The sequence below is a fragment of the Alligator mississippiensis genome, chromosome 1 (assembly GCF_030867095.1).
Source record: "Alligator mississippiensis isolate rAllMis1 chromosome 1, rAllMis1, whole genome shotgun sequence".
Classification (NCBI taxonomy): domain Eukaryota; kingdom Metazoa; phylum Chordata; order Crocodylia; family Alligatoridae; genus Alligator; species Alligator mississippiensis.
Genome location: NC_081824.1, coordinates 460,519,076 through 460,543,446, shown reverse-complemented (window position 1 = coordinate 460,543,446; position 24,371 = coordinate 460,519,076). Strand labels below are relative to the sequence as shown.

The 24,371-nt window shown below is 43.1% G+C and overlaps 1 protein-coding gene across 10 annotated transcripts in view; it reads right to left on the bottom strand.

Moving 5' to 3' along the window:
* DLG2 (discs large MAGUK scaffold protein 2) overlaps positions 1 to 24,371 on the bottom strand; it is a 1,595,452-nt gene that overhangs the window by 454,901 nt on the left and 1,116,180 nt on the right. For all 10 annotated transcript variants that reach the window (XM_059722034.1, XM_059721995.1, XM_059721996.1 and 7 more), the window contains one exon: positions 279 to 415. In XM_059722034.1, the coding sequence (XP_059578017.1) occupies positions 279 to 415 (137 nt within the window). The remainder of the gene's footprint in view (positions 1 to 278; positions 416 to 24,371) is intronic.

Genomic DNA, 24,371 nt, shown 5'->3' with positions numbered 1-24,371 from the left:
AGTAATCAGTGCTACTACACATTAGTGCAGATGAATTTTTTTTAGTGACATTAATGAGCATTATTCTAAATCTACTGCACATTAGCACAGGCTTTGCCCACCACGCTAATGCGCAGTAGAATTAGTCTTCTGCACATTAAGCATCTTGTGTAGATGTGCACAAGTTAGCTCTGATTGCTACAAATTTCTCTCCAGTTTGAGGGAATTTGAATTAAACTCCCCATCTGAAACAGATTTGCTCAGCTTCAAATACAGTTCCAGGTGGTTATTCTTCTCACCATAAGAAGTCTGTCTCCAACTTGCAATCTTCCATCTTTCTGGGCTGCTCCTCCATCAATAATCTTAGTAACATAAATGCTGTTGTCTCCAGGAATATGTTGATTTCCTACTCCGCCGGCAATACTGAAGCCCAGACCTGGGGAAGGGGGAAAAAAATCTCATTAGCAATACTGATCACAGTACTAAAGAGGAATGCCTAGATAATACGCACTAACAGCCAGTTGCAAAATTATTACAGTATTTACTAAATGAAGTAGCAAATGTGAAATTCAGGGAATTGATGCACGTTCCCTTGGTTTGCCAAATAAATTAAGAACATCCTTTCCCATGTACGCTTATAAGAACATGCTGCTTTACTGAATCAAAACCAGTGGTCCCTCTAGACCAATATCCTGTTTCCAACAGTGGCCAGTGCCAGCAAGTACAGAAAACTCTGTAGTCAGCAGCTATGGGATACTCTGACGCCAGAGACTTTTTCTTCCTAATGACCAATACAGTTTATTGGGTTTATTTTGTAATTACTATGATTATAGATATTATTATTATCAATACAAGTAGTGTAATAAGGTTATGGAGAAAGAGAATTTGAGATCCCTTGTCAAATCTGTAAATTGCCACAGAGAAAAGGCTGGATAGATTAGATAGGGGGCAATGGAGAGTGTTGTTCTTTAAGAATTCTGCTTTGCATAAGTTTTGGCACCCAGATCTTATAGGTAATGGTTACACTAAAGATAAGGCTAATAATCCTTTCTGTACATTCAATTTCCATTCTGTGCCCTGTAAAATTCCAAGATGAAGACCACACAAAAGTTCTCAGAGTTTTGGAGCAATGTCAAAAGTGTATGGTAACACTATCAGGAAATGATAATGCAAACTACAGAAAAAATATATATAATATGAAGACAAAACAAACAGACTTTGGAATCCACACTTTTTTTCCTTTTCTTATCCTCTCCCTACCACATACACATACATAAACACAAATCACTGGTCTCATTAATATAAGATCTTATCTCTCAGTCTAAGAAACATCTGTCCATTATTTTCATAAAAATCTGTGTTATGGGCTACCAAGCAATTCACAGCCTAATTGTTATATTTTTCCTGGATTCAAACCCCTAATGAGAACTATCAGAGGAATAAATGAATTGTTATTGACAATAACCTGCTTCTAAGATGAGATGCAGAAACAACCCAGGTGCAGCTATTGCAGCAATAAAAGAAAATATATGCAATATATATCCTCTCTGATTTTATAGCATGGGTTTTACTTACAAAATAAGTAGTACTCTAGTTACAGAAACAAGCATTTTTGTAATGGTTGCAAGCCTGGCTTTGAAAGATGCAATAGAAAAAAAATATTTCCTGGTACTTGGCATTTTGTGATTGTCATCAGCCTTAAATAAAATAAAATTTTATTTAAAAATCATTGATGTTATATTTACACACTTGCAAGCTTCTTTGTCATCCATACAACTGCAGGGTTGAGGTTTTTTTTAATGAATTAAAGCTGTTGATAAAAATGGGCTTCACTACATAGTATTTTATGTTGATCATTATTTGTCACCAACTAGAGATGTGGTGTCAGACACCACAATGGCTAATTAATGGATTCTCACAAAATGATACATTACAAGGAGAAATCTCTAAAATTATATCTCAAATCCAATGAATTTCAAATGAATTAATTATGATGGCTGTTAAAATTAAATGTAAAATTAATTTAGAATGGTGGAACAATTAAAATAAAGTGTTAATTTCCAAATTAAGTGGGTAATTACCCCTTGTATTTATGTGGTACTGTCAGGACAACTGCACACACAATTTTACCAGGAAAAAAAATAGTTCTTTTGAGTTCTTCAGCCTCAGAGAATTTATTTATCACCTTGGAGAAGCAGCCAAGGAGCAAAAAGGATGTGCTGTGTAGGAGCATACCAATGAGGAAAACTCCAATTAAGACTTTTGCCCCAAACAGTCACATATATTCAAAGAAAAAAATACTGGACTACCTCTTCTACTGACATATTTATTTTGTTTCGGGGGTAAAAAAAAACAACCCCAAAACACAACCAAAAAAATACAACCGAACATGTGGTGCAAAAGTTTACTAGCGCCATAAAACTTTCAGAAGTATTAATTTCAGGAGTGGACAGGGTCATAGACTGGGTGTTAAGGGAAATGGGTCTATTTTCATCCTAGACACGGATCTCTTGTATGACCTTGGAAAACAAAGTTAGGACAACCTCGATCTTACACATTTGCATCTTTATGGAGGTCCCACTGTATTCAATGGACTCCAGCATAGGAGCAGGGCTTTGCCATTCTCTACGTGCAGCCATAACCTATTTTTACAATATGTTAAAAGCCACTAGGTAGCTGGTCCAACATTACACACCCCTTTTTTTTTATTTTAGGAAGGTGAATCCTGGGCAGTTGCTTATTGGACCTCCACCCCCCACACTTAATCATCTTCACCTGCTCATCTTATGGGATACTATCCCCCATAGTTTGTCTCAAAGGAGAAAGAAAACTACTGGTTACTTTGCTGTCTTGTGAGGTCTTAGCTTCTTCATAATGTCACAATTTGCTAAGTTCTTGATGCAATTAAATGAAATCATGAGAGGACTAGTTCCCAGCATGAATGACTGGTGCCTCCCAAGACTGGGGGGGGGGGGCACCAGGGCACCAAGTGGCAAGCTGGGACCACCCCCAGATGCTGGCATCGGTGTCAGCAGTGACAAGCAAGAACCACCCATAGATGCCAGGGGTGGTGCCAGTGGCAGGGCGGGGGGTTAGCGGGGACTGCTTGCAGATGCCGGTAGCAGTGTTGGTGGCAAGGTGGGGGCGGGTGAGACAATCTCACCTCTCCAGACCCTAACCTTCATATGAAGAGGAGGACAGTGAGAGACTAATGGTGTAAGTGGTTGGGGACTGAGGACAGGTCTCTCCTGATGGTACAGAGGGGCAGAGAACCAATGATACAGATCACCAAAGGAAGGTCGATCGATGCTAGTTATTACAAAACAATTTCCTAATGTGTTATACAATAAAGTTGTGACCTAGTTAAACTACATTCCTACTAGTTTGTCTTCCTACTGAGTCAAAGATTAATTTAAATAAAACCAAGATAGTGACTACATTTCTAGGGAAAACAAGAAATTCAAAGTCAAAGTTGACAATTTTATGCCTTTGCCTTGTGTGTCAAGATTAGTGTGTGTACAGTGGCTTGGGGTTTAAACCAAATGATGAATCAGACATAAAAAACTGCAGAAGTCTAACACGGCTGTAATGATCTGGGAAAGCTATTATCATAGAAAACAACTGCTGCAAGTCTGGAGAAAGGTATCTGGAAAGAACTGACAGGATAAAATGATATAGAGAGAAGTTGCACAGCATGAAAAAGTGACAACCAATAAATGTGACACTACTCTAAGTGACTTTTTTGCAGTCTAAATAAATTACTGTGTCAATCAAGTCCTGCCTAAAGAAAGAGCTTTGTGGGGTTATTATAAGAACTTAGAAGGAAATATTCTGCCAAGTGAAAGTTTCATTGACAATACCAGAAATGCTGTTTAACTGAGCCCAGACAGCTCACCTACTAACCTTAAACATTTTCATTTCATCAATAATTTGAGTGTGTGGATCAAATGTTAGTACTGAAAGGGGACGATCATTTTAATCTTCTGTTTATAACCAAGCACAAGTTTCTATTCATTCTGCATTTTGTGTTGTATGAATTCAATATTACGATGCATATCTTATGTGATATTAAAAGACACATTTATAGAATCATGGAATCATAGAAAATGAGGGTTGGAAGGGATCGCAGGAGGTCATCTAAGTCCAACCCCCTGCTCAAAGCAGGACCATCCCGACTAGATCATTGCAGCTAGGGCTTTGTCAAGCCGGGCCTTAAAAACCTCCAAGGATGGAGAGTTGACCACCTCTCTACGTAACCTGTTCCAGTGCTTCACCACCCTCCTAGTGAGAAAGCTTGTCCTAATATTCAACCTAAACCTCCCTTGCTTGTAACTATAGTACATTCTGACTACGTTTAAAATTCATCATAAACCTCTTGGAAAGCTATGTAGCCTGCAAGGAGTTAAGTTCAGCTCCCAGGCTCCTACCTGGCCACAAGTCCCCCTGTCACTCTGGCTGGAACAGAAGCCAGCGCCTCTGGGCTTTCCCTCCTTCCCTGCTCCAGCTTCCACATTGTATACCCACCCGTCAGGGCAGTGAGGCACAGCATGGTATGGGGTGGGACACTCAAGGTAAGGCCAGAGTTGTGCAGCATGCAATGCAACTGTGGGGGAGGCACCCATGTGGACATGCACTGCAGCAGTGGGTTGTCTGTGTGGGTGTGTGCTGCACTGGTGGGATGGAGCATCCATGTGGGCTCAGCTCAGTGTGTGACGGGGGGTGGGAGCCCACCAAAGCCATGTGCTACAGCAGCGGGGGAACAAAACCATGTGCTACAGCAGAGGGGGAAGGGTACAGGTGCACAGTGCAATTGGGGGGGGGGGGCATCCAGGCAACATGCAGCCTGCAAGCCTGTCACCCTCATTGGTGCAGTCCCCGCTAGGGCAGCCTGTGGGGCATGCAGCCCCTGGCCACTTAGAAGTTGGATAGCCCTACATTAGTTACTGTCCCCTCACCTTCAGTGCAAGTACCAGCTGACTGATGTCAGTTTGCTTCAAGGAAAGAAATGGAAAGAAAACATTACTCATGCTTAAATGTTCTGTCCTGCCTTAATGTTGAGAGGGTTTAAATAGGTTTGTAGTGACTACTTCTGACTGTGTTATAGATAGCTATAATCCTTTGGTTGTTATCCTATCTACTTTGCCCTGAAGAGTTTGCTGATATAAAAATGAATTTTGTTACAACATTAAAAGCAAATACACATTTACAAGTTGATTTAATATGTGTACAAAGCTTTTTTCTAACATTTTCTTATGTTCTTATATGGTGCAGCTGAGAGACTGACCTTGTGCTACTTCTCACCCAACTACAATCCATGAAGCAACATGTAGGAAATGCCGAATCCCAAACACAGAGGGTCACCCCATCTTGGTCCCCGATGCTGCATGAGAAATTGCCCTTCATAGGCATCAATTCTAAAAATTTCTCTCATTTTATCCCACCAGGGGTCCTCTAAATAAAATTTGATTACACTTGTATCCATTCAATGGATCAAGCAAAAGGCTTAAAAATTCAAATCAAGTATCCATTTGCAAAAAGTTGCAAGAAACTTCTTAACAGTTGGCTGTTTCTACTGCCATTTTTAATACTCACCCCTGACTTCACAAGATTGCTTGTGATGGTGTTTTCAAAACCTAATTTTGTAATATTCTGGGAAAGTATAACTGAAAAATATATAACTGAAACTATCATGATGCAGTGTTTCTTTCCACTGGCAATCTGCTCACTTAAAAGCATTAAGCATCTTCCTTAGTGTCTCTATTTTTCACTTATTTCTAAGATACTGTCAGACAGAGTGAAGAAGACATACAATGCTGCTAGGTAAAAAAGATATCCTTTGAAACTACCATTACAAAGAAAAAGAAGACCGATCCATTAAGATGTGTGTCATTATAAAGTAATGTGTTCAACTATTACATAGCAGTTCTACAATTACCTTGCTCTTGGCCATAAAACATATTTCTTTGGCATCAATAGTTAGAGTCTGGCTGCCTCTCTCTCTCTCTGTATATATATAGTAGGGCTGTGCAAAGCTTCGGGTGCTGCTTTGATTTGGAGGAGATTTGGCTCGATTCGGGAGCTGAATCTCTGAATCCAAATCAAATCGGGAGGCCAATAAAAAGGACCAAATCAATTCGAAGTTCTAAGAATCAATTTTGGAGAGATTCAGAGATTTGGGCAGTCCCTGCTCGCCACAACAGGGAGCTGGACCCAGACTCCGTGCCGTTAAGTGGGGAGCAGGGGGGGGCAGAGGCTGGAGAAGGGGAGTGGAGACCAAGGGGGACCCCCTCCAGGCCCCATCCCCTGCCTGCTCTCCCAGCCCCCTGAGCACCCCCCAAACCCTGCCCCCTCTCCCAGCCCTGTCAATGGCTGCCCAGCCTCAGTGTCCTGGCTTTTCAAAAATAAAAACTAAAAAAAAAAAAAAAAAGCCCCACACTCAGCAGCTGCTGCAGCGGTGATCAGGGCCTCTGGTGGCTTGTGGCTGAGCCTCCCATGCAGTGTGGGGCATTGGGGGCAGGGAGGATTGCCCTCCTGCCTAGCAGCAGCTGGTGAGTGTGGGGCTTTAAAAAACAAAACAAAAAGAGCTGGGATGCTGGGGCTGAGTGGGGCAGCCACTGGCTGGGGTGGGAGAGCAGGTAGGGGATTGGGGCTTGTAACAGAGCCCCCCATGCAGCACAGGGCAGTGGGGTGCAGTGGGGATTGACCCCCCCCAACACCTGGCAGTAGCTGGTGAATGTGGGGCTTTTTTTTTTTTTTAAATAGCCACGACACTGGGGCCGGGCGGGACAGCTTTTGATGGGGCTGGGAGAGCAGGTGGCTGATAGGACCTCTTTGATTCAGCCGAATTCAGCAGCGGCCAAATCTCTGAATCAGATTTGGCTGAATTAATTCAGAACAGTGATTTGAATCACCAAATCAAATCACTGTCCCCCAAATTGGCCAAATCTGAATCCGAAGCAAATACTAGCCACTTCACATAGGTCTAATACACACACACACACGCGCACGTGCATGCACACACACACACACACAGAGTAAAAGCTCTGTTATCTGGCATCCATGGTGGATGGGGGGTGCCAGCTAATCAAATATGCCAGTTATCTGAGAGTTATACTTAGCTTCTGCCCAGCGGGTTGGAGGCGTCTTTGATTGTTTGGGCCACTGCCTCTCCCGCTGCATCCAGTGCGCCAGGGGTTTCACTCCCTGGTGTCAGTGTGCCAGGGCACAAGGATGTGGGGGCCCTGCACAGACTGCTTTACCCCAGGCCGTGGTCCACGAGGAAGAAGTGGGACTTGGCTCACGGTGGCAAAACCATAAGTGCCATGGTGGGACAGATGCTGGTTAATAGAGCATTTCGGATGGTAAAGTGCCGAATAACACAGCTTTTACTGTGTGTGTGTGTGTATACATGTATACATATACACATACACACACATATATACACATACATATATACACACACACATGTGCGTGTATACACACACACACACACACACACACACACAGGGTCTTCATAAAAGCCTTGTGCACTTTTAAACTTTAATAACTTAGGTTGTAAGTATGATAGAAGCAATCTGTAAATGACATTTAAAAGCAATTTTATTAATGTTTTAGGAAAACTAGAGCACACAATGCTAGGCTTCAACATAACCACCATCCAGCGTGATACAGTGCTCTATCCGATCTTCCAACTCTTTGAAAACATTTCCCAGTTGCTCAAGAGTTACTGCACTAATTGCATTGGTGATCCTAGCCCTAAGTTCCACCAAAGAACATGGTTTTGACAAGTAAATGACATCTTTAACATGTCCCCATAAAAAGAAATCCAATGGTGACAGGTCAGGTGAATGACGTGGCCAAGCAATTGGTCCACCTCTGCCTATCCACTTCTCTGGGAAAATGTCGTTTTGGAACTGTCGTACATTCAGAGCATAGCGGCACGGAGCTCCATCTTATTTAAGAATAAACTGAAGTCTAGCATTGTGCACTCTAGTTGTCCTAAAACTTTAATAAATTTGCTTTTTAAATACCATTTACAGATTGTTTCTATCATACCTACAGCCTAAGTTATTAAAGTTTAAAAGTGCACAAGGACTTTATGAAGACCTTGTATGTGTGTGTGTGTCTATTGTATCTATCTATATACACACACATATTTCCCCCCACACTACTGAGCCTCACTACTGAAGCAGCACAGGGGCTAGTCAGAATGTAAACCTAGCACATGCTGAGTCTTTTTGCCGGGCAGCATACACAGCAGAAGAGATTATCACTGCAATCACACTTGCAGTTGCATTTAGGTAGCAGACATTTACAGGAGTATATTAAGCACTTTCTAAGGGACTAGTGTGGAGCACATTGGGATCCTGACTCCTCTCCTTGAGGCAATCAGCCTGGGTTGGGCCACAGCAGAGAGAATGCCTGAGGGTACAAGGGCTTCTCAACCTCATGTTTTTACCTATAATTGAACATGTTTCCTGTGGGCAACACTGAAGCTCTTAGGATAACCATGAGTATCACAAGTCTTTTCTCAGAGTCACTTTTCAGAATAGAGGCAGACTGTAACTTTAGGTCTCATTCTTAAAGACTATAGTATTTTTCACCTCACATGTGCCTCCCATTTGAACATCTGAAAACTCTACAATTACAAAACAAATGGATAATGGAGGATTCCTTCAATCTTCTCATCACTCTTACTAAGTAACATGTGAGGTGGTTGGTAAAACCCTTGAGGAGCTGTCAGTCTTCATCAGGAAACGTCCCTAATAGGCTATAAACACCCTGCTTCTTAGTTGCAACTCTGCTGACCTACCTGGTGTTGCCCATTGAAATACTAAGAGTATGAAGTGTCCGGGATATAAAGGAGGACTAGCTAACTGAATCTCAGTTCAAAAGAGACTGTAGTGATGTTTGTTTGTTAGGTAAAAAGCTGAGAGAATGAAAAGATCACTTATATTCCCTTTGATGAGGAGGTGTGACTAGGTTCTCAATCTGGAAGGAGTCTAGTTCAATTCCCAAGGGCTGCTAGGACCTCAGGTAGCATGTTCCACCATGTCAACCTTTCTCCATCCAGGTGCAGAACCTGCAACTCTCATCTGTGACTTCATCACCTTAAGCTCAAACTCCTGCAATGCACTTTACACAGGGATGCATCTTATTTCTGTAAAAAAAAAAAAAAAGGCAACTAGTTCAGGACTTGGCTGCCAATTTGCTAAGAGGCATTTCTTCCTTCGAGCTACCAAAGACCCAAGTTGTCTGAGGATGGAAGGGATACATGTAACACACAATAAGTTGTGGGTTATGCGTACCCTCTGGGTAGAAGTAGCTCATTGCAACTATCTTAAAACCCGTAACAACTGGAATGCCAGAGGGCTCCTTGCATATGTAACAAACCTTTTGGAGGTTTCTGGCCACTTCTAACTGAATTTGTCTCCTTTGCTCTCTCATGTAAAAACAAATAATAAAATACAATCTGTCTATTCCCAATGCTTCTCTCCCTTCCTTCAGGCATAAAAAAACAAACGCTGCAGTAGAAAGCATGTGGTTTACAATAACAAGAAGGAATTGGTCCTGGAAGAGAAGTGTTCACCCCTTCGACTACAATAAATGTTTCCATTTGATTTATATCCTCCTGGGACTTAGAGAGGAAGGATGATGGGGGAGGAGAATTATGACACAATAACATGTTGTCTGAAAACTCATATAAAAACAAGCAGAATACAGGTATAGTAGATAACATGTTACATTTTCATTATCCCTGCAATAAAAACTATTTTTTAAAACCTCATAAAATAAGATGCTTGAAAAATACATTTTGTCACATAATTTTTCTCCCTATGAGGCTTTGTAAATGTAAAAAAAGAAAGTCTCTACCTGCTTTTTCAATTCTGCATGTAAGACCTTTCAGGAATTATTTCCTATTGCAAATGTTTCCTGCACATATTTAGCCTAAGAGGCATCAGAGAAGGATACATTAATTTGGACTACAGTCTGAGAAACAGAATTAAGTGAATTGGCCAACAACTTAGTCAACATCTTGGTGAAAGATATATATATATTTGGTAATTTGTATTTATTGATAAAACTTTGCACCTACCAGACAAAATTGGATTTTCTTAAATCAATTCAGTCATTTAAGGAATCTTTTAAACCAAACAGAGATAGAAAGATAGTGTTCCTAATTATTCCTTGTTTCCTTTTACGACCAGGTCACAAAGTCCTTGGATGTGGGCATTGAGGTGGATGTTGTCTACTTGGACTTCAAGAAGGCCTTTGACACTGTTTCTCACCCCATTCTTATAAAAAAAACTAGATGACTGCGGCATTGATGTCTACACAGTCAGATGGGTAGCAAATTGGCTTGATGGTTGCACCCAGAGAGTGGTGGTGGATGGGTCGTTTTTGACCTGGAAGGATGTGGACAGTGGAGTTCCCCAGGGCTCAGTCCTTGGGCCTGTGCTATTCAACATTTTTATCAGTGACTTGGAGCTGGGCGTGGAAAGCATGCTGTCTAAATTTGCTGATGACACAAAGATGTGGGGAGAAGTAGGCGCACTGGAGGGGAAGGACAGAATCCAGCTAGATCTAGACAGGATACACAGGTGGGCAGATGAGAATAGAAATGGAATTCAATGCAGACAAGTGCAAGGTGCTGCATCTAGGGAGAAGGAACCTGCAACACACCTATAGGCTAGAGAACACCTTTCTTGTCAACATGGCGGCTGAAAGGGATCTTGGAGTCATTGTTGACTCCAGGATGGACATGAGCCGCCAATGTGAGGAAGCGGTCAGTAAGGCTAACTGCACCTTGTCATGCATCTACAGATGCATCACAAGCAGATCGAGGGAGGTAATCCTTCCCCTCTATGCGGCACTGGTCAGGCCACAGCTGGAGTACTGAGTCCAGCCCTGGGCGCCACACTTCAAGAGGGATATGGCTAGCCTTGAGAGGGTCCAGAGGAGGGCCACTCACATGGTCAGGAGGCAACAGGCCAGGCCCTAAGAAGATAGGCTAAAGGGCTTGGGTCTATTCAGTCTCCACAAGAGTAGATTGAGAGGGGATCTGGTGGCCGTTTATAGACTCACCAGGGGTGACCAGCAGAAAAAAGGTGTGGCTCTGCTCCCCCTGGGCACCACCTGGGATAACAAGGAATAATGGCCACAAATTGATTGAGAGCAGGTTCAGGCTTGATATCAGGAGGCATTACTTTATGGTTAGGGCTGCCAGGCTCTGGAATGGGCTCCCAAGGGAAGTCGTGCTCTCCCCTACGTTGGGGGTCTTCAAGAGGAGGTTGGATAGAGGCTCAGGGGGGACCTGGTGGCTGCCTATAAATACATAAGGAGTATACATCAGGATGTGGGAGAACATCTGTTCACCAGAGTGCCCCAAGGTAAAACAAGGACCAACGATCATAAGCTCCTCCAAGACCATTTTAGGCTGGACATAGAAAAACATTCTTTAGTGTCTGAGCCTCCAAGACCTGGAATAGACTCTCTCCAGAAGTGGTGCAGGCACCTACTCTGGACTCATTCAAGAAATATTTGGACGCTTATCTTGCTGGGATCCTTTCACCCTAGCTGACTTCCTGCCCTGGGGCAGGGGGCTGGACTTGATGATCTTCGAGGTCCCTTCCAGCCCTAACGTCTATGAAATTTATGAAAATTCTTTGAAAATTAATCTAAGGTTCCAAGTATATTTTTGTCCTTAATTTTTATGTCAGCCTTACATATGCTTAGAGTTCAAATATTCATGTAGGAAATCACAAAAAGTATATGTTAGTAGATACGTAAGAATGTGGACAGATTTCAGAACAGGGCTTTGGTAACCTGGTGTAATTAATCAGTCAGTCAATTGCTAAGTCAATCCATTAAATATCACAACTAAATAGAGTTTCCTTCAGGAATTGCTGGAGCTTATCTTAAAATACTACATATTATCACAACTGCTTGCAACATGAACACATCATTTACTACACCTACAACATTAAATTAAAAGGTCTTGATCTTGCAAATATGCATATCCACACTTACATTAAATCTGAGCTGAATTCTACAATGATTAATTTTCCCTATGATATTGTTAGAAAACCCACAAAGAGCTTGTCAAAGCTGTGCTTTCTTTTTTTCAGCTCAAGATCCATCTGTGTAGTGCACAGAGCTGAATCACAAAACATGTGTCTATTTGCAAATGAAACAATTGGATGTTGTGTATCATTTTAGCTGAGATTAGTGAAATAACTGGATTTCCAACTTGCCCTATGCTGGATGTTACTGCGTCCTGAGCTTAAATGGATGGGAAGCCCTGGTGTCCTGAAGCATGGGGGTGGGCGGGAGCTGAGGAGGGAGCAAATCAGAGACTGAGCTCCTGACGCAGACTCAGTCCAGAAGCCAGTCAGGGGCCAACTAGGAAAGTGGGAGGATTTCAGCACCAGCTTCACAGGCATGTTCCTGCAGCAGACATGCTCTCACTTGAGGAAGAGCAGGGATGATGAACACTAAGAAATATTCCAAGATGGCCAAATATGTTTCAGCTCTGGACTGTGGAAGATGGTCTCCTCCAGGCACCTTGCATGCAGATAGAGCCAGACTCTTTTGTACCTCCTGCAATGTAACTCTGGATGTGCCCAGGAAAACCAGCATAGATCATTTGGAATCTGAGGCACATAGAAAGTGAAAGGCTGCTGCAGAGGCTGAAGGTCAGAGAAAGAAGCAAGCAACCACATCCTCCCCCTTTAAAAGGACCATAGGAAGCAACTTGGCAAGGTAAGAGGTGGCATTTTCCCTTCTGGAGGCTTTTGCGGTGGTGAACATCCCACTGGAGAAACCTGATCACCCAAAGTTAAGGGACTACCTGACCAAAGCATGCCAAATGCTGGCAGTTTTCAGCATGCCAACAAGCTTTGCCAAGACTATCTTCCTGCAGCACAGGGGGAGGGACCTGTACACTGATTCACATGTACAGTCCACAAAGCCTGCCTTGTCAGAGTATCATTCTTTCTCCATTCTGGCTGATGAAGTTGCCAACCCTCAAGATAACTATGTGCTGCACATTTTATTTGTACCGGGGAGCCGGACAGACCGGGACCTGCCTGTTTCAAACTGAGCCAGTCCACCTCACATCTATTAATGTTTCTATCATGTCCCAAGCCATTATGAAGGTAATTCTCAACTATGGTACAGACTTTAACAAGATCTCATCATTCCTGTCTGACAATGCCATGTACATATGCGAGCCTTTCTGAGATGTGCTCCAATGAATGCTGCCCAATGCTGTTCATGTCACCTGCAATATGCACATTCTGTCCCTAGTAAGTGGCATCTGGTGCATGCAATTCCCCATTGTGGATAGCCTGGTGTTTTCCTTCAAAAAAGCCTTCAAGCACTGTCCAGGTCATAGGGTCTGGTACAGGGAGTCCATTGCCAGTCAAAGTGGGGACTCACACAGTGCTGGGCCACTGCCACTAGAGCCTGTGCTCACATGGTGGAATTCATGGTTCAACATGTTCTGTTACCATACCAAGCACATGCAGCACTATCAGCAGTTTGTGAGTGAGAAGCTGGAAATCACTCTCATCACACAGTGTATGATCAAGCTTTGTGATTTCTTAGGGCAAGGCGACATTCAAGATCAAATGATGTTTGTGGCTGACAGTGCCACCTGATTCATGGAGCTCCTGACATGGTTTGAAGGCCAACAGGCTGTGGTCCACGATGCACACAACAAGGCGACGGGTTTGATAAGCTGGGTTGAAGACAGAGCATCGCGAGCTGTCAAGCTGTCCTTGTGAAAACTAGAACCGAAGGGACCTGTTTCAGGGAACAGCTGTGAAGCTGAATCGGTACTACAGGTATGACCGGTCACTGCCACGAGTTCAGAAAACCAGCTGCCCCCTTCCTTAGTGCTGTTCACATTTTGGACCCCAACCAGGTGTCTTTGCTGAGCTTTGACCCTCAGCTACTGAAAGGAATCCCAGGATGGAGGAAAGAGCATGACAACAAATGTGCTCCTTTCATGAACTTCATCAAAGAGTGCCAGATGCCTATGTCTGTGCCTGTGTTCTGGGACTCTGTGACTAGTTTCCACATCTTTACACCCTGGAATGACACTGCTTCACCATCCCAGCAAATTTGGTGGATGCTGAGCATACCAACTCAGTGTATGGACAAGTGTTCTCCCCACAGAGACAGAATATCTCCAGCTACTGCAGCTGTGTGCAGCATGCTTGCACTTAATACCTGTCATGAACTGCCTGTCTCAAGGTTAGGATTCAGTTTCAGTAATCTCTGTTTTATAATTTCCTTAATTAAAGTGTATATAGTTGCTATTAGTTGCAATTCATGTTGTGCATAGCTTTATTTTCATAAGATATTTTAGTTTAGAGTTTAATCAAGTACTTAGATGGTATTATTTAATAAAGTGTACATAGTTGGTATTACTTGCAATTTATGGTGTGCCTAGCTTTCTTTTAATCAGATATTTCATTTTAGACCTTAATTAAATGCTTAGATTGCTTAATAATGCGTCAATTAATGGCTTCCGCAGGCGTAATCCTTTGATTAAGCCTGTGGAAGCCATTAATTGATGCATTATTAAGCAATCTAAGTGAATGCTAATGGCTTCCGTGTGCTTAATCAGGGGATTAAGCCCTTGGAAACTATTCACAGCCACTTAGATTGCTTAATAACACATTGATTAATGGCTTCCATGGGATTAATCAGGAGATTAAGCCCACAGAAGCCATTCATTTACACGTTACAATAAAAGTAGCAGTTTGGGGCCACCTGGAAATCTGTGGGGAGGAGCTGGACTACCAGGGCCCCTTGACCAGTTAGCGGTATGGGGGGGTGGGGTGGAGGTAGGCACTGCACTTGGCCCACAAAAATGGCTACCAGCCCCATGATCTACATGTGAAATTGGCTGGCAGCCACTTCAAGTTTGGTGGACCCCTAATCATAGGTATCCTGAGATGTGTTTGGAAGACTGCGGTATCTAGGGGTTTGAAGGCAATTGATATTGTACTGTCTTCAGACTGATTTGGGTTGCTTTCAGTGTTTCAACAAACCCTGATGGACATGATTGATGATCATGATTGATGATCCAGCAGTCATCACCTCCTCTCATGACACGTATGATATGGAAGTCTTTTAGATCATACACTTTTACAATGACATCGTTGAGGAGGTCCCATTGCTTCGAGAAGGGGTGTTGCCATGTTGTTTTGTACCTGTTACATTGTCTAAAGAGGGTTAGGCAAGGTCATGCTCTGCATACTTACTGAGTAAAAGGATGCTGTTGGAATTGGCCTTATCCAATCCTTCCTTCCCAATGGTGCCCCTCTACATGTTAAAGTCCTGGACGACTCTTGAATTGAAGTCTGCAAGGAGAATAATCTTGTCCTCTTTTAGGATGATAGTCAGGATTTTATCAAGGTCAGCATAAAACTGTTCTTTCTGTTTTTCCTTGGCATTGAGTGTTGGGGCGTATACACTGATGATGGTAGCAAACAGCTTGTCATTTGGAAATGGAGAGTCATAATGCCAACAGGAAATTCAATCATTTGGTTAACAATCTGGTTCCTAATGGTTAAACCAATGCCATGTATTTGCCTGTTGTTTGCAGGTTTCCCTTTCCATAAAAATGTATAGCAACCCCCCTCCTCCATTAGTTGGCTTTCATCAGCACATCTGGTCTTGCTGAGAGGAGCGATATTGATATTATATAGCATAAGTTCTCAGGTGACAATAGCTGTTCTGCATTCAGTCTGTCACTGCTCAGGTCATCTAGTAGGGCGTGCACATTCCAGGATGCAAAAGACATTTTTGTGTTTTGAACACAGAGTTACCCCCCTGGAAGTGGCTATCCAGTCAGGTAAGGTAAAGTGGGACAGCCTATGTTTGGGGCACCTTTTATATCCCCCTCCCCATGTGGGGTGAACATAAGGGATCCTGAAGAGGACTACTCAGTTGTGATAGCAGCTGCTGAATCACCCTCCTGTCCCATATCAAGGGTGAAATGACCATCACGCAACTGCTGTCTGTAAGTGGATCCATGACTAGGGACTCAGTGATCACTTCATCTGTCCCCCTCACCCCTTGTCCATTGCCACAGGACTTTATAGAAGTTATAGGGATTGGTTATTGTGGTAGATGTTGGAACAGTGGGAGAAACCTGAACATAACTTATTTTATGTGAGGAGGCCATTGGACATCAAGAACCACATGGATCTTGCTGGAAAAGAAACCTGTGTCCAGTGGCAAGAAGATCCAAGACAACTGGGGTTACTCTTCCACTGCAGGCTTCATCCACCTTTGCAGCCATTAAGAAGTATGCCTGCTGCATCTACCTGCTCCACCATTGAGGTCTGTGTGTTGTGATAGACTACTCTTTATCTGATACATCACCTATAACCTTACCACCATGAGTGACCCTACCAGATGTACAAAATTCCTCACGGTGTTGCTCTTAGGGTCAGTGGTATACACAAGCCTTTCCATCCTGTCAAGGTGGCAGTCCACGGAGAGATATCAAGGCATCACCCCTTCTCTCCATTGCTGGGAAGATCCTTGCTTGACTTCTCCTGAACCGACAGCTCCTTCTTGTCAAGGCAATCCTTCCTGAGTCTCAATGTGGCTTGAGAACATTAAAAGGCACCAAGGATGTGATTTTTGCGGCCCAGCAGATCCAGGAAAAATGCCAAGAACAACACCTGGAATTGTATATGGCCTCTATCATTTTGACTGAAGCCTTCAACTCTGTTAACTGTGAGGCTGTATGGAAGATCTTATCAAAGTTTGGCTGCCCAGGGAAATTTATCATCACCCTAAAACTCCTTCATGACCAGATGACTGCTTCCATATTATGCAGTGGGTCCTGAGCCCTTTGCCATTTGAACAAGCGTCAAGCTGCATGATCGCAACAATTCTGTTTTCCATCTGTCTTGCAGTCATCAAGATTCTCATCTGTAACCATCTGCCACATGGCACTGGCATTGTATATAGGATGGATGGGAACCTTTTCAATCTTTCCATCCTCCATGCCAAAACCAAAGTTACATTGGCTTTGACTATGGAACTTCAGTTGTCATTGCACATACTAAGGAAGACCTACAAATGGCCTTTAACTGCTTCTCTCAAGTATGCCAGTGCCTAGGACTAACCCTTAACATTGGAAAAATAAAGGTGCTTCACTAACCTGCTCTGGGACAATTAACTATCCCAGCAAAGATCCTCACTGACAGACAGAAGCTGGAGAATGTTGAACACTTTGTATACCTCGGCACCCATCTCTCAAAGAAGACCAACACTGATGAGGAGATCCAGTATAGCTCTGCCTTCGGAAGACTGTATCATCATGTATTCAATGATCACAACATTAGGACTCAAGCAAAGCTCCTATTATGTATGGCTATGGTAACCCCAATTTTTCTCTATGGCTGTGAAGCTTGGATAACCTACAGGGACCACCTGAAAAGCCTGAAATACTTTCACCAGCACTACCTCCAGAAGACCCTTGGCATAAAGCAGGAAGATAGTCACAGAAATGCCAATGTCTTCACTGACACTAACACCACCACCATGGAAGCACTGATTATTCAACAGCAGCAACAGTGAATGGGGTGTTGTGTGCACATGCCTGGTAGGTGTGTTGCTGGCAGGTTAAGGGAAGTGATTATTCCCCTCTATTTAGCACTAGTGAGGCCACATCTGGAGTTCTGTGTTCAGTTTTGGGCCCCCCACTATAGAAAAGATGTGGACAAATTAGAGAGTTCAGCAGAGGGCAACACAAATGGTGAGGTGACTGGGGGACAGGACTTATGAGGAAAGACTGAGAGAACTAGACTTATTTAGTCTAGAGAAGGGAAGTCATAGGGAGGATTTAATATCAGCCTTCAATTATGTGAAGTGGGGTTTGAAAGAGAATGGATTTAGACTGTTCTCAGTGGTGGCAGATAACAGAGCAAGGAGCAATGGTCTTAAGTTGCAGCAAGGGAAGTTTAGGCTAGATATTAGGAAGAATGTTCTCACTAGGAGGGTAGTAAAACACAGGAACAGGTTACCTAGAGAGGTGGTAGAAACTCCATCTTTGGAGGTTTTCAAAACCCGGCTTGACAAAGTTTGGCTGGCATGATCTAGTTGGGGATGGTCCTGCTTTGAGCGGGGGGTTGGACTTGAGGACCTCCTGAGATCTCTTCCAACCCTAACTCTGTATAATTCTACATACGTACATTGCCGTGTTACGGCTACTTAACATTGTAATTCAGAATATCCTCTATTGGAGTTCTGCGCTAATGCAGAGTGCCACCAATCTACATCCTCATGTGGATCTGGCCCTCAGTGACAGAGGAGCTTGGATACCACTGGAAAACAAGCTACTAGGCCCTGATATTTCAAGGCAGTTTATTGCTCCAGTTTCAGTAAGTCAGACATCTAAATACCTTTAAAAATCTGGTACTATCATACACAAAGGCCAAAGGAAATGCTTAGGACACCCTGAAGATGAGCATCAAGAAGTATGGCATTGATACCACAAACTGGGAAAAACTAACCCAGGACAGGTTACATGGTGATGCCTTGTGAGAGAAGTTACATCTTGCTTTGAGGACAACCATCTTACCCTGGAGGCAAAAAAACAACAGAAATGGAAAGAAAGGAAACAAGACCAAGAAATCTGCAGTTCAATCTTCCCTTTAACCACCACCTGTGGCATTTGCCAGAGTCTGCAGCTCTAGGATCCGCCTTCTTAGCCATCAAGGGACTCATCTACAACCCTTTACTTGACTCATAGGAGTGATCATCCTCAAGCATGAGGGATTGCCATAGGTAGCTATTACAGTACCATGGAGGGGAGCAGATGGGGCAACTAATAACCTTTTTTCCTTAAGCAAACAGCTGGCCTTGGGTATGCTGTGGGCAGATGACATACTCCAGTATAATTTACACCAGTGAAACATTAGATTTTATATTCTCAGTGCAATTTCTATGCAGGACTTAACTTTTATACCTTTGTAGGCATGCACGCCGTATGTTTGCACATTTTTTGAACTGGAATAAATAAGCCTTGCAACATGGATTTAAAATCTTAGTTTGTTTTTCAACTCTACCATGCAACTTCACTTTAGCATTTCAGTAGTTTACTCCTCTGTCTACATTCAAAGACAAACTGTGACACACCATAGCAAGAAACAACAAAAAGTTATCAGTTCTGCTCTGCACTAACAGTAGTTCTCTCCCTGTCTAGTAAAACAGCAAGCTGAGGATTTAGTCAGGGACACGTATTGTAGTTACCCACCCTTAAAAGAAAAAGGAATCCGTAGGCCCATGTTTGAAATCTACACTCAAGAATATCAGATCTTTCAAGGCATGACCTAAAGCATCTAAGTTTATCTGAAAGCCAATGGCCTGCCCAGGCTGAGACAGGACTGTGCTAAATATGAATTTAAATCTAAGTAAGATTGCTTTAGGCAAGGTTACAAAGCTGATGTTCTCTGACTGATGTAGTTTTCCTGACCTTTATTAAGAAGGTCTTTTCGTCAGATAGAGCAGTGATTAAGACCTGCTATTAGTTTCTCTAGGAAGTCTATAGCATGGTCTTAACATTAAATGTCTGATGAATATTTCATGTCAACAAGGGGCCAGGGAACCATTCCAGGAGTCTGCAAGTACAGACAGCACCTTCATATTTGGAAAAGTAAGCAACAAAGCCTCAGAGCATTCTTAATGAAAGGTAAAACTATGCAAATCAGATGATGTATGCAGAATCACTCTGGTTATTTGAATTCTCTAGGCCACCCCAAACCTTGAAATTATCAGACATTTATTTAATTGAGAGATCTGCTTCAGTGGATACACTAAAGTAGCTAAAAGCCTATGATTTTATTTGGAGGAAAACTTCTCCCAAAGCACTACGTAAGTGCTGATTGTAAAAGTGAAACTTGGCATTAGTCTCAGTGCTAGTGGTTAATGCAGGCATGCTCACTATTAGGCAGTAACCAAGGCCTAGAATCAATGTACTGAAGTCCTATCCAGTCAAATAGAAAGTAAACTGTCTTCACAAAGGCTATTTGAGACACTCATCACTAGAGGATGCAATCCTAGGGCACTTGTACACGTGATGAAAATTGGCCATTTTTGCAGTTCAATCATGTCACATTGTACATGTGTGGGTCTTTTATGATTTAAATGAATTTGCTATGTTGCAAACTAAACCATGTCTGCATGTAGTTTAGTTTGCAACATAGTTATTTGTAATGTTGCAGCCTTTGACAGCTTGCCCCCCACCGCGGGAGAGGCAGGCTGAAGGCAGAAGCAGTGAGGGGCCTGATCCTTCCCCCTCCCCACCCCCTCATCCCGAGCCTGCTCGCATCTCCCATGGCTGGGGGCTGAGCTGCTGACGGGCTGAGCAGCTCCTGAGCTTTGGGGGGCCCCAGACCTTCCTTCCATAGAGGCGGCACCCCCTGGGGCCACCTGGGTGGGCTGCTAGTGGGAGGGTGCTGCCCCAGCTTGGGCTCAGGGAACAGTTGGAACAGGGTGGGTGCTGCCTGTGAGCAGAGGCAGCACCCACCCACTAGCTGCCTGCCCAGGTGGCCCCAGGGGGTGCTGCCATCATGGAGGGAAGGACCAGGGCCCCCTGCAGCTCATCCTCAGGCCACAGGGAAGGCTCTGCAGGGGAAAAAAAAAGTATCAGGCCACTTGCCACTTTTTTTTTTTCTTCTCAGCAGAGCCTGCCTGCGTGAGCTGCTGCCGGGCTGTGCAGCCTTTGAGCTGCAGGAGGGCCCAGTCCTTCCCTATGCAGCAGCGGTGCCCCTGGGGGCAACCCAGGCTGAGTACTACGTGTGCATGTGCTGCTCCAGCTCATAGGTGTCATGACCCAATGATTGTGTATATGCTTCGGCACTGCAGAATTATTTCCCACCACATGGAGCTTTCTTTGCACGGTAAAGTTCTCAGATGCAGAGAGAAAACCCCGGTGCAAAGGAGTTCCCGCCACCCATATGTAAATTTGTTTCCCACTATTGGCTGTTTCTAAATTATTCCCATGTGGTGGCTAGCGACTGGCTTGCTAGTCGTATGAGGTTTGAGCAGTTTCTGCCCAAGTTGTAGAGGACTCCACAACCATCTCGTGGGGACTCTGAGCACGCGGCAGAGTAATAGAAACTTTGTGTGCGTCTCAGAGGAGTTCGGCGGCCTGATCAACCACCAACCTCTTTCCATCTCGTTCGTTAAATTCTTAAGACGTATCTACGGTTTTGTGCGCTCGTCAAGGGTATCCAGAGCTCTGTCATGTTTGTTTTTGCGGAGCCTAGCAAACTCCGTGTGTGTGTCTTTGGTGGAGCCTAGCAAACTCCACTTGTGTTTGTCTGTAACTGCAACTCAAGAAAGTTTTTTCTGCCCGCACCGCGACCACCTACGGTGTAAGTAAAACAATCTTTAATTAACCGCTACGAGTCCATGCCTAATTCTAGTCCATTGTGCAAAAGTACCCGCCCTACCGTTGCGGGCTCCCGGCCATAGCCCGCCGCGCGACCCTGAAAGCCTCGGACCGCTCCTGGCCCGCACAATAGGCAGCACCCGCTGGATCCAACTCTTTCCCGAACCTGGATGCTGGAAGCTCACCAGAAGCTACACCCCACGCGGGCTTGAGGAATAGCTGGATTAAATGGGTGCCGGCTGGCCCTGAGTTGCAGGGCCCGGCGGACTTTTCCCCCATGGTGGCAGTGGCCCCAAGGCAGCACTCGCCTGCTATCAGCCCACCTGCAATGCAGGGGAGGACTGTGCCCCACTGCAGCTCAGGGGACGCTGAGCCTGCTGGCAGCTCGCCCCCAGCCATGGGAGATGAGGGCAGGCTCCACAGAAAAAAATAAAATAAAAGGATCAGCCCCTCACCATAACAGTGATGGAAGCCCCTAAATTGAAACAGTGAGTTTTTAATCATTGCAATTAGAAACCTACCATTTCAATTTAGGGGATTAAACCTCCATCACATGTACAAGCAGCCCTAGTTTGGAAATCAGGGAGGTGCCAGTGGATGTGAGTAATCAAACAAGGGCCAAGGCTACAAATGGCCTGTTCAAATGTTCAATTAACATTAACAGATGTGAAGAGGATTTCTGTATAATACCTTTTCTGTTCCTCCCAGACAGCAATAAGGCAAAAAGCAACCAAAAGTACAAAATCACAATTGAGGACAGGCAAGGGAAATGGCTTGAAGTCACAGCAGGCCTAAGCAGTTTTTACAGCTGTAAGGCTTGGCTATTTTTCCTTTTTCTGATTTGCTGTCTTTCATGCTTTCTGAGCAAAGGCAATTTGTACTACTATGTACTTGGTCCTTGTCTCAAAAGCATCACTCATTCCAACATTTTCAGGGCTGTTACAGTGTGCATACATGAATAATGACACTTCTTAATATGTTATTGAGTGGGTGGCACTTGCTGCTATAGACTTTTCAGTATATTTTCAAGCACAGAACAAATGTGCAAGACAGTTTAGCTCAAATATTTGGGGTTTATTAAATATTATTCTGAATCCCACTCACCTGGATAAAACTCACCTCCACTGTATCACCTACCAGCATTAATGTCACTGGTAAATAGGAACTATTAATAAGACAATTAATATGTTACTTGTACCATAACAGATGTAGACAACTTCCTTGGCCATTATATTGAATTAATTGCTGTAACCATCATTGTTCCTAATTTAATTCCCTTTTCTGATGTCTGTTGCTAGGTTCGAGATCGATAATTATGGTTTTCTATTCTGTAATATTTATTCCGTTTCTATTTCAATTCTGTATTTTCTTTCTGTAAGGTATATAAAATTGCAAATGTGTACTGCAAAAAAACAATAATAAGTGATTTCGATGACAAGCTATGACATCTTACTTGGAGCTACCATTGGTCAAAAGGCAAAGCCTCTAGGAACATCTTAAAAATATTTGGTGTTTTTCATAATTTTCCGTGATGGATGTCTATGTACATCATGAATGGAATCCAAAGGGTTTCTTGCCATTATTTGAAGCTGCTCTTTATTAACTACCCACCAATGAAAACATTCATTACCAATGAAAACCTAAAAGACTCTACCATCTGGGCAGAACAATTATTTGTGTTCTTGAAGGATTGCAGAAATAACAGCTAATGCTGATGTGCCACAATGAACTCTCTGTCTCTGAAATGCCCCAAAGCTACTGTTCATTTTGTGAATTAGATTGAAAGCAGGAGAGTCACACCCTTACCTTTGCCTTTTAACAAAGTTTTTAGTGTATGTTAAAATGCACATTGTAATAGTCACAGCCAAGAATTTATTTAATCTTGCAGAACTGACAGACTCCTTCACAAAGAGGAAAGGGGAGCACTTGGCTGCCAATATACAAGCGAGATTGTAATAGCTTCTCTCTACAGCAGAAGAAAAGAGATCCTTTTCCGAATCTCATAACATTCCAGTTGGCAGACTGGAAAATAGTTTATACTCTATCATATACTGTAATTCTCACTATAATGTATACTATAATTATACTAGAATATACTACAGCATATCATAAGCTACACTATAATAATTGACTTTGAAATACAACTGAAATGGCCACTAATGAAACTCCTTTTAAAACAGAGTGGTGGTTTATCCAAATCACATCTAGGGTTTTTTTTTTCCTTTTTTAAACTGACACAGCTCCAGGAGTAATAATCCAAAAGTGGAAGCACAAATGATAAAGAAAAAGCAGTTTGCCAAAGCTGTCGTACAAACTGCACTTCAGGCAGTGAGCAATGGATCCAAACTAAAATACTAGGTAGAGAAATCCTTTCATCTTTGCCAGGGATTCAGATCTGGCTCTTATCCTCATAGCTCAAACCTATCGATACAGAATCCCAAGCAGGAACCCTAACCCTTTGGTCATCAAGCTTTGCTGCAATTACAGTCAAAACTTCAAAATCATAAAGGTAAAGTCTGGGTGACAGGGCCATTGGGGAGACTTATGTTCAGCCAGGGGAAGAGTCAGACTAATTGCAAATGGCCCTTTATCATTTTGGCAGCTGAATTTTAGCTGAAACAACTAAGCCTTTCATCCATTTTAAAGAGCCTTCTACTTCCTCCTTTTCTCAGATGGCAGAAGTGAAAGAATAACATTCACAATTTACATGATTATTAAAACTAGACTGGCTAATAATATTTCACTCACTGCTCCACTTTCATTTTGGAAACTAAAATATAAATCATTAAATTGGATTTAAGGTACTACAAAGTTCTGAAACTTCAGTGTCAATATTTCCCAGGAGGGTGAGACCCCTGTCAAAGTTAGCAATTCTCCTGGATAATTATTCCATTTCCGCATGGGTACCTACAAAAAGAATCAGATGCAGCCCCCACCCCAAATCATATGATTTTTTCATTAAACC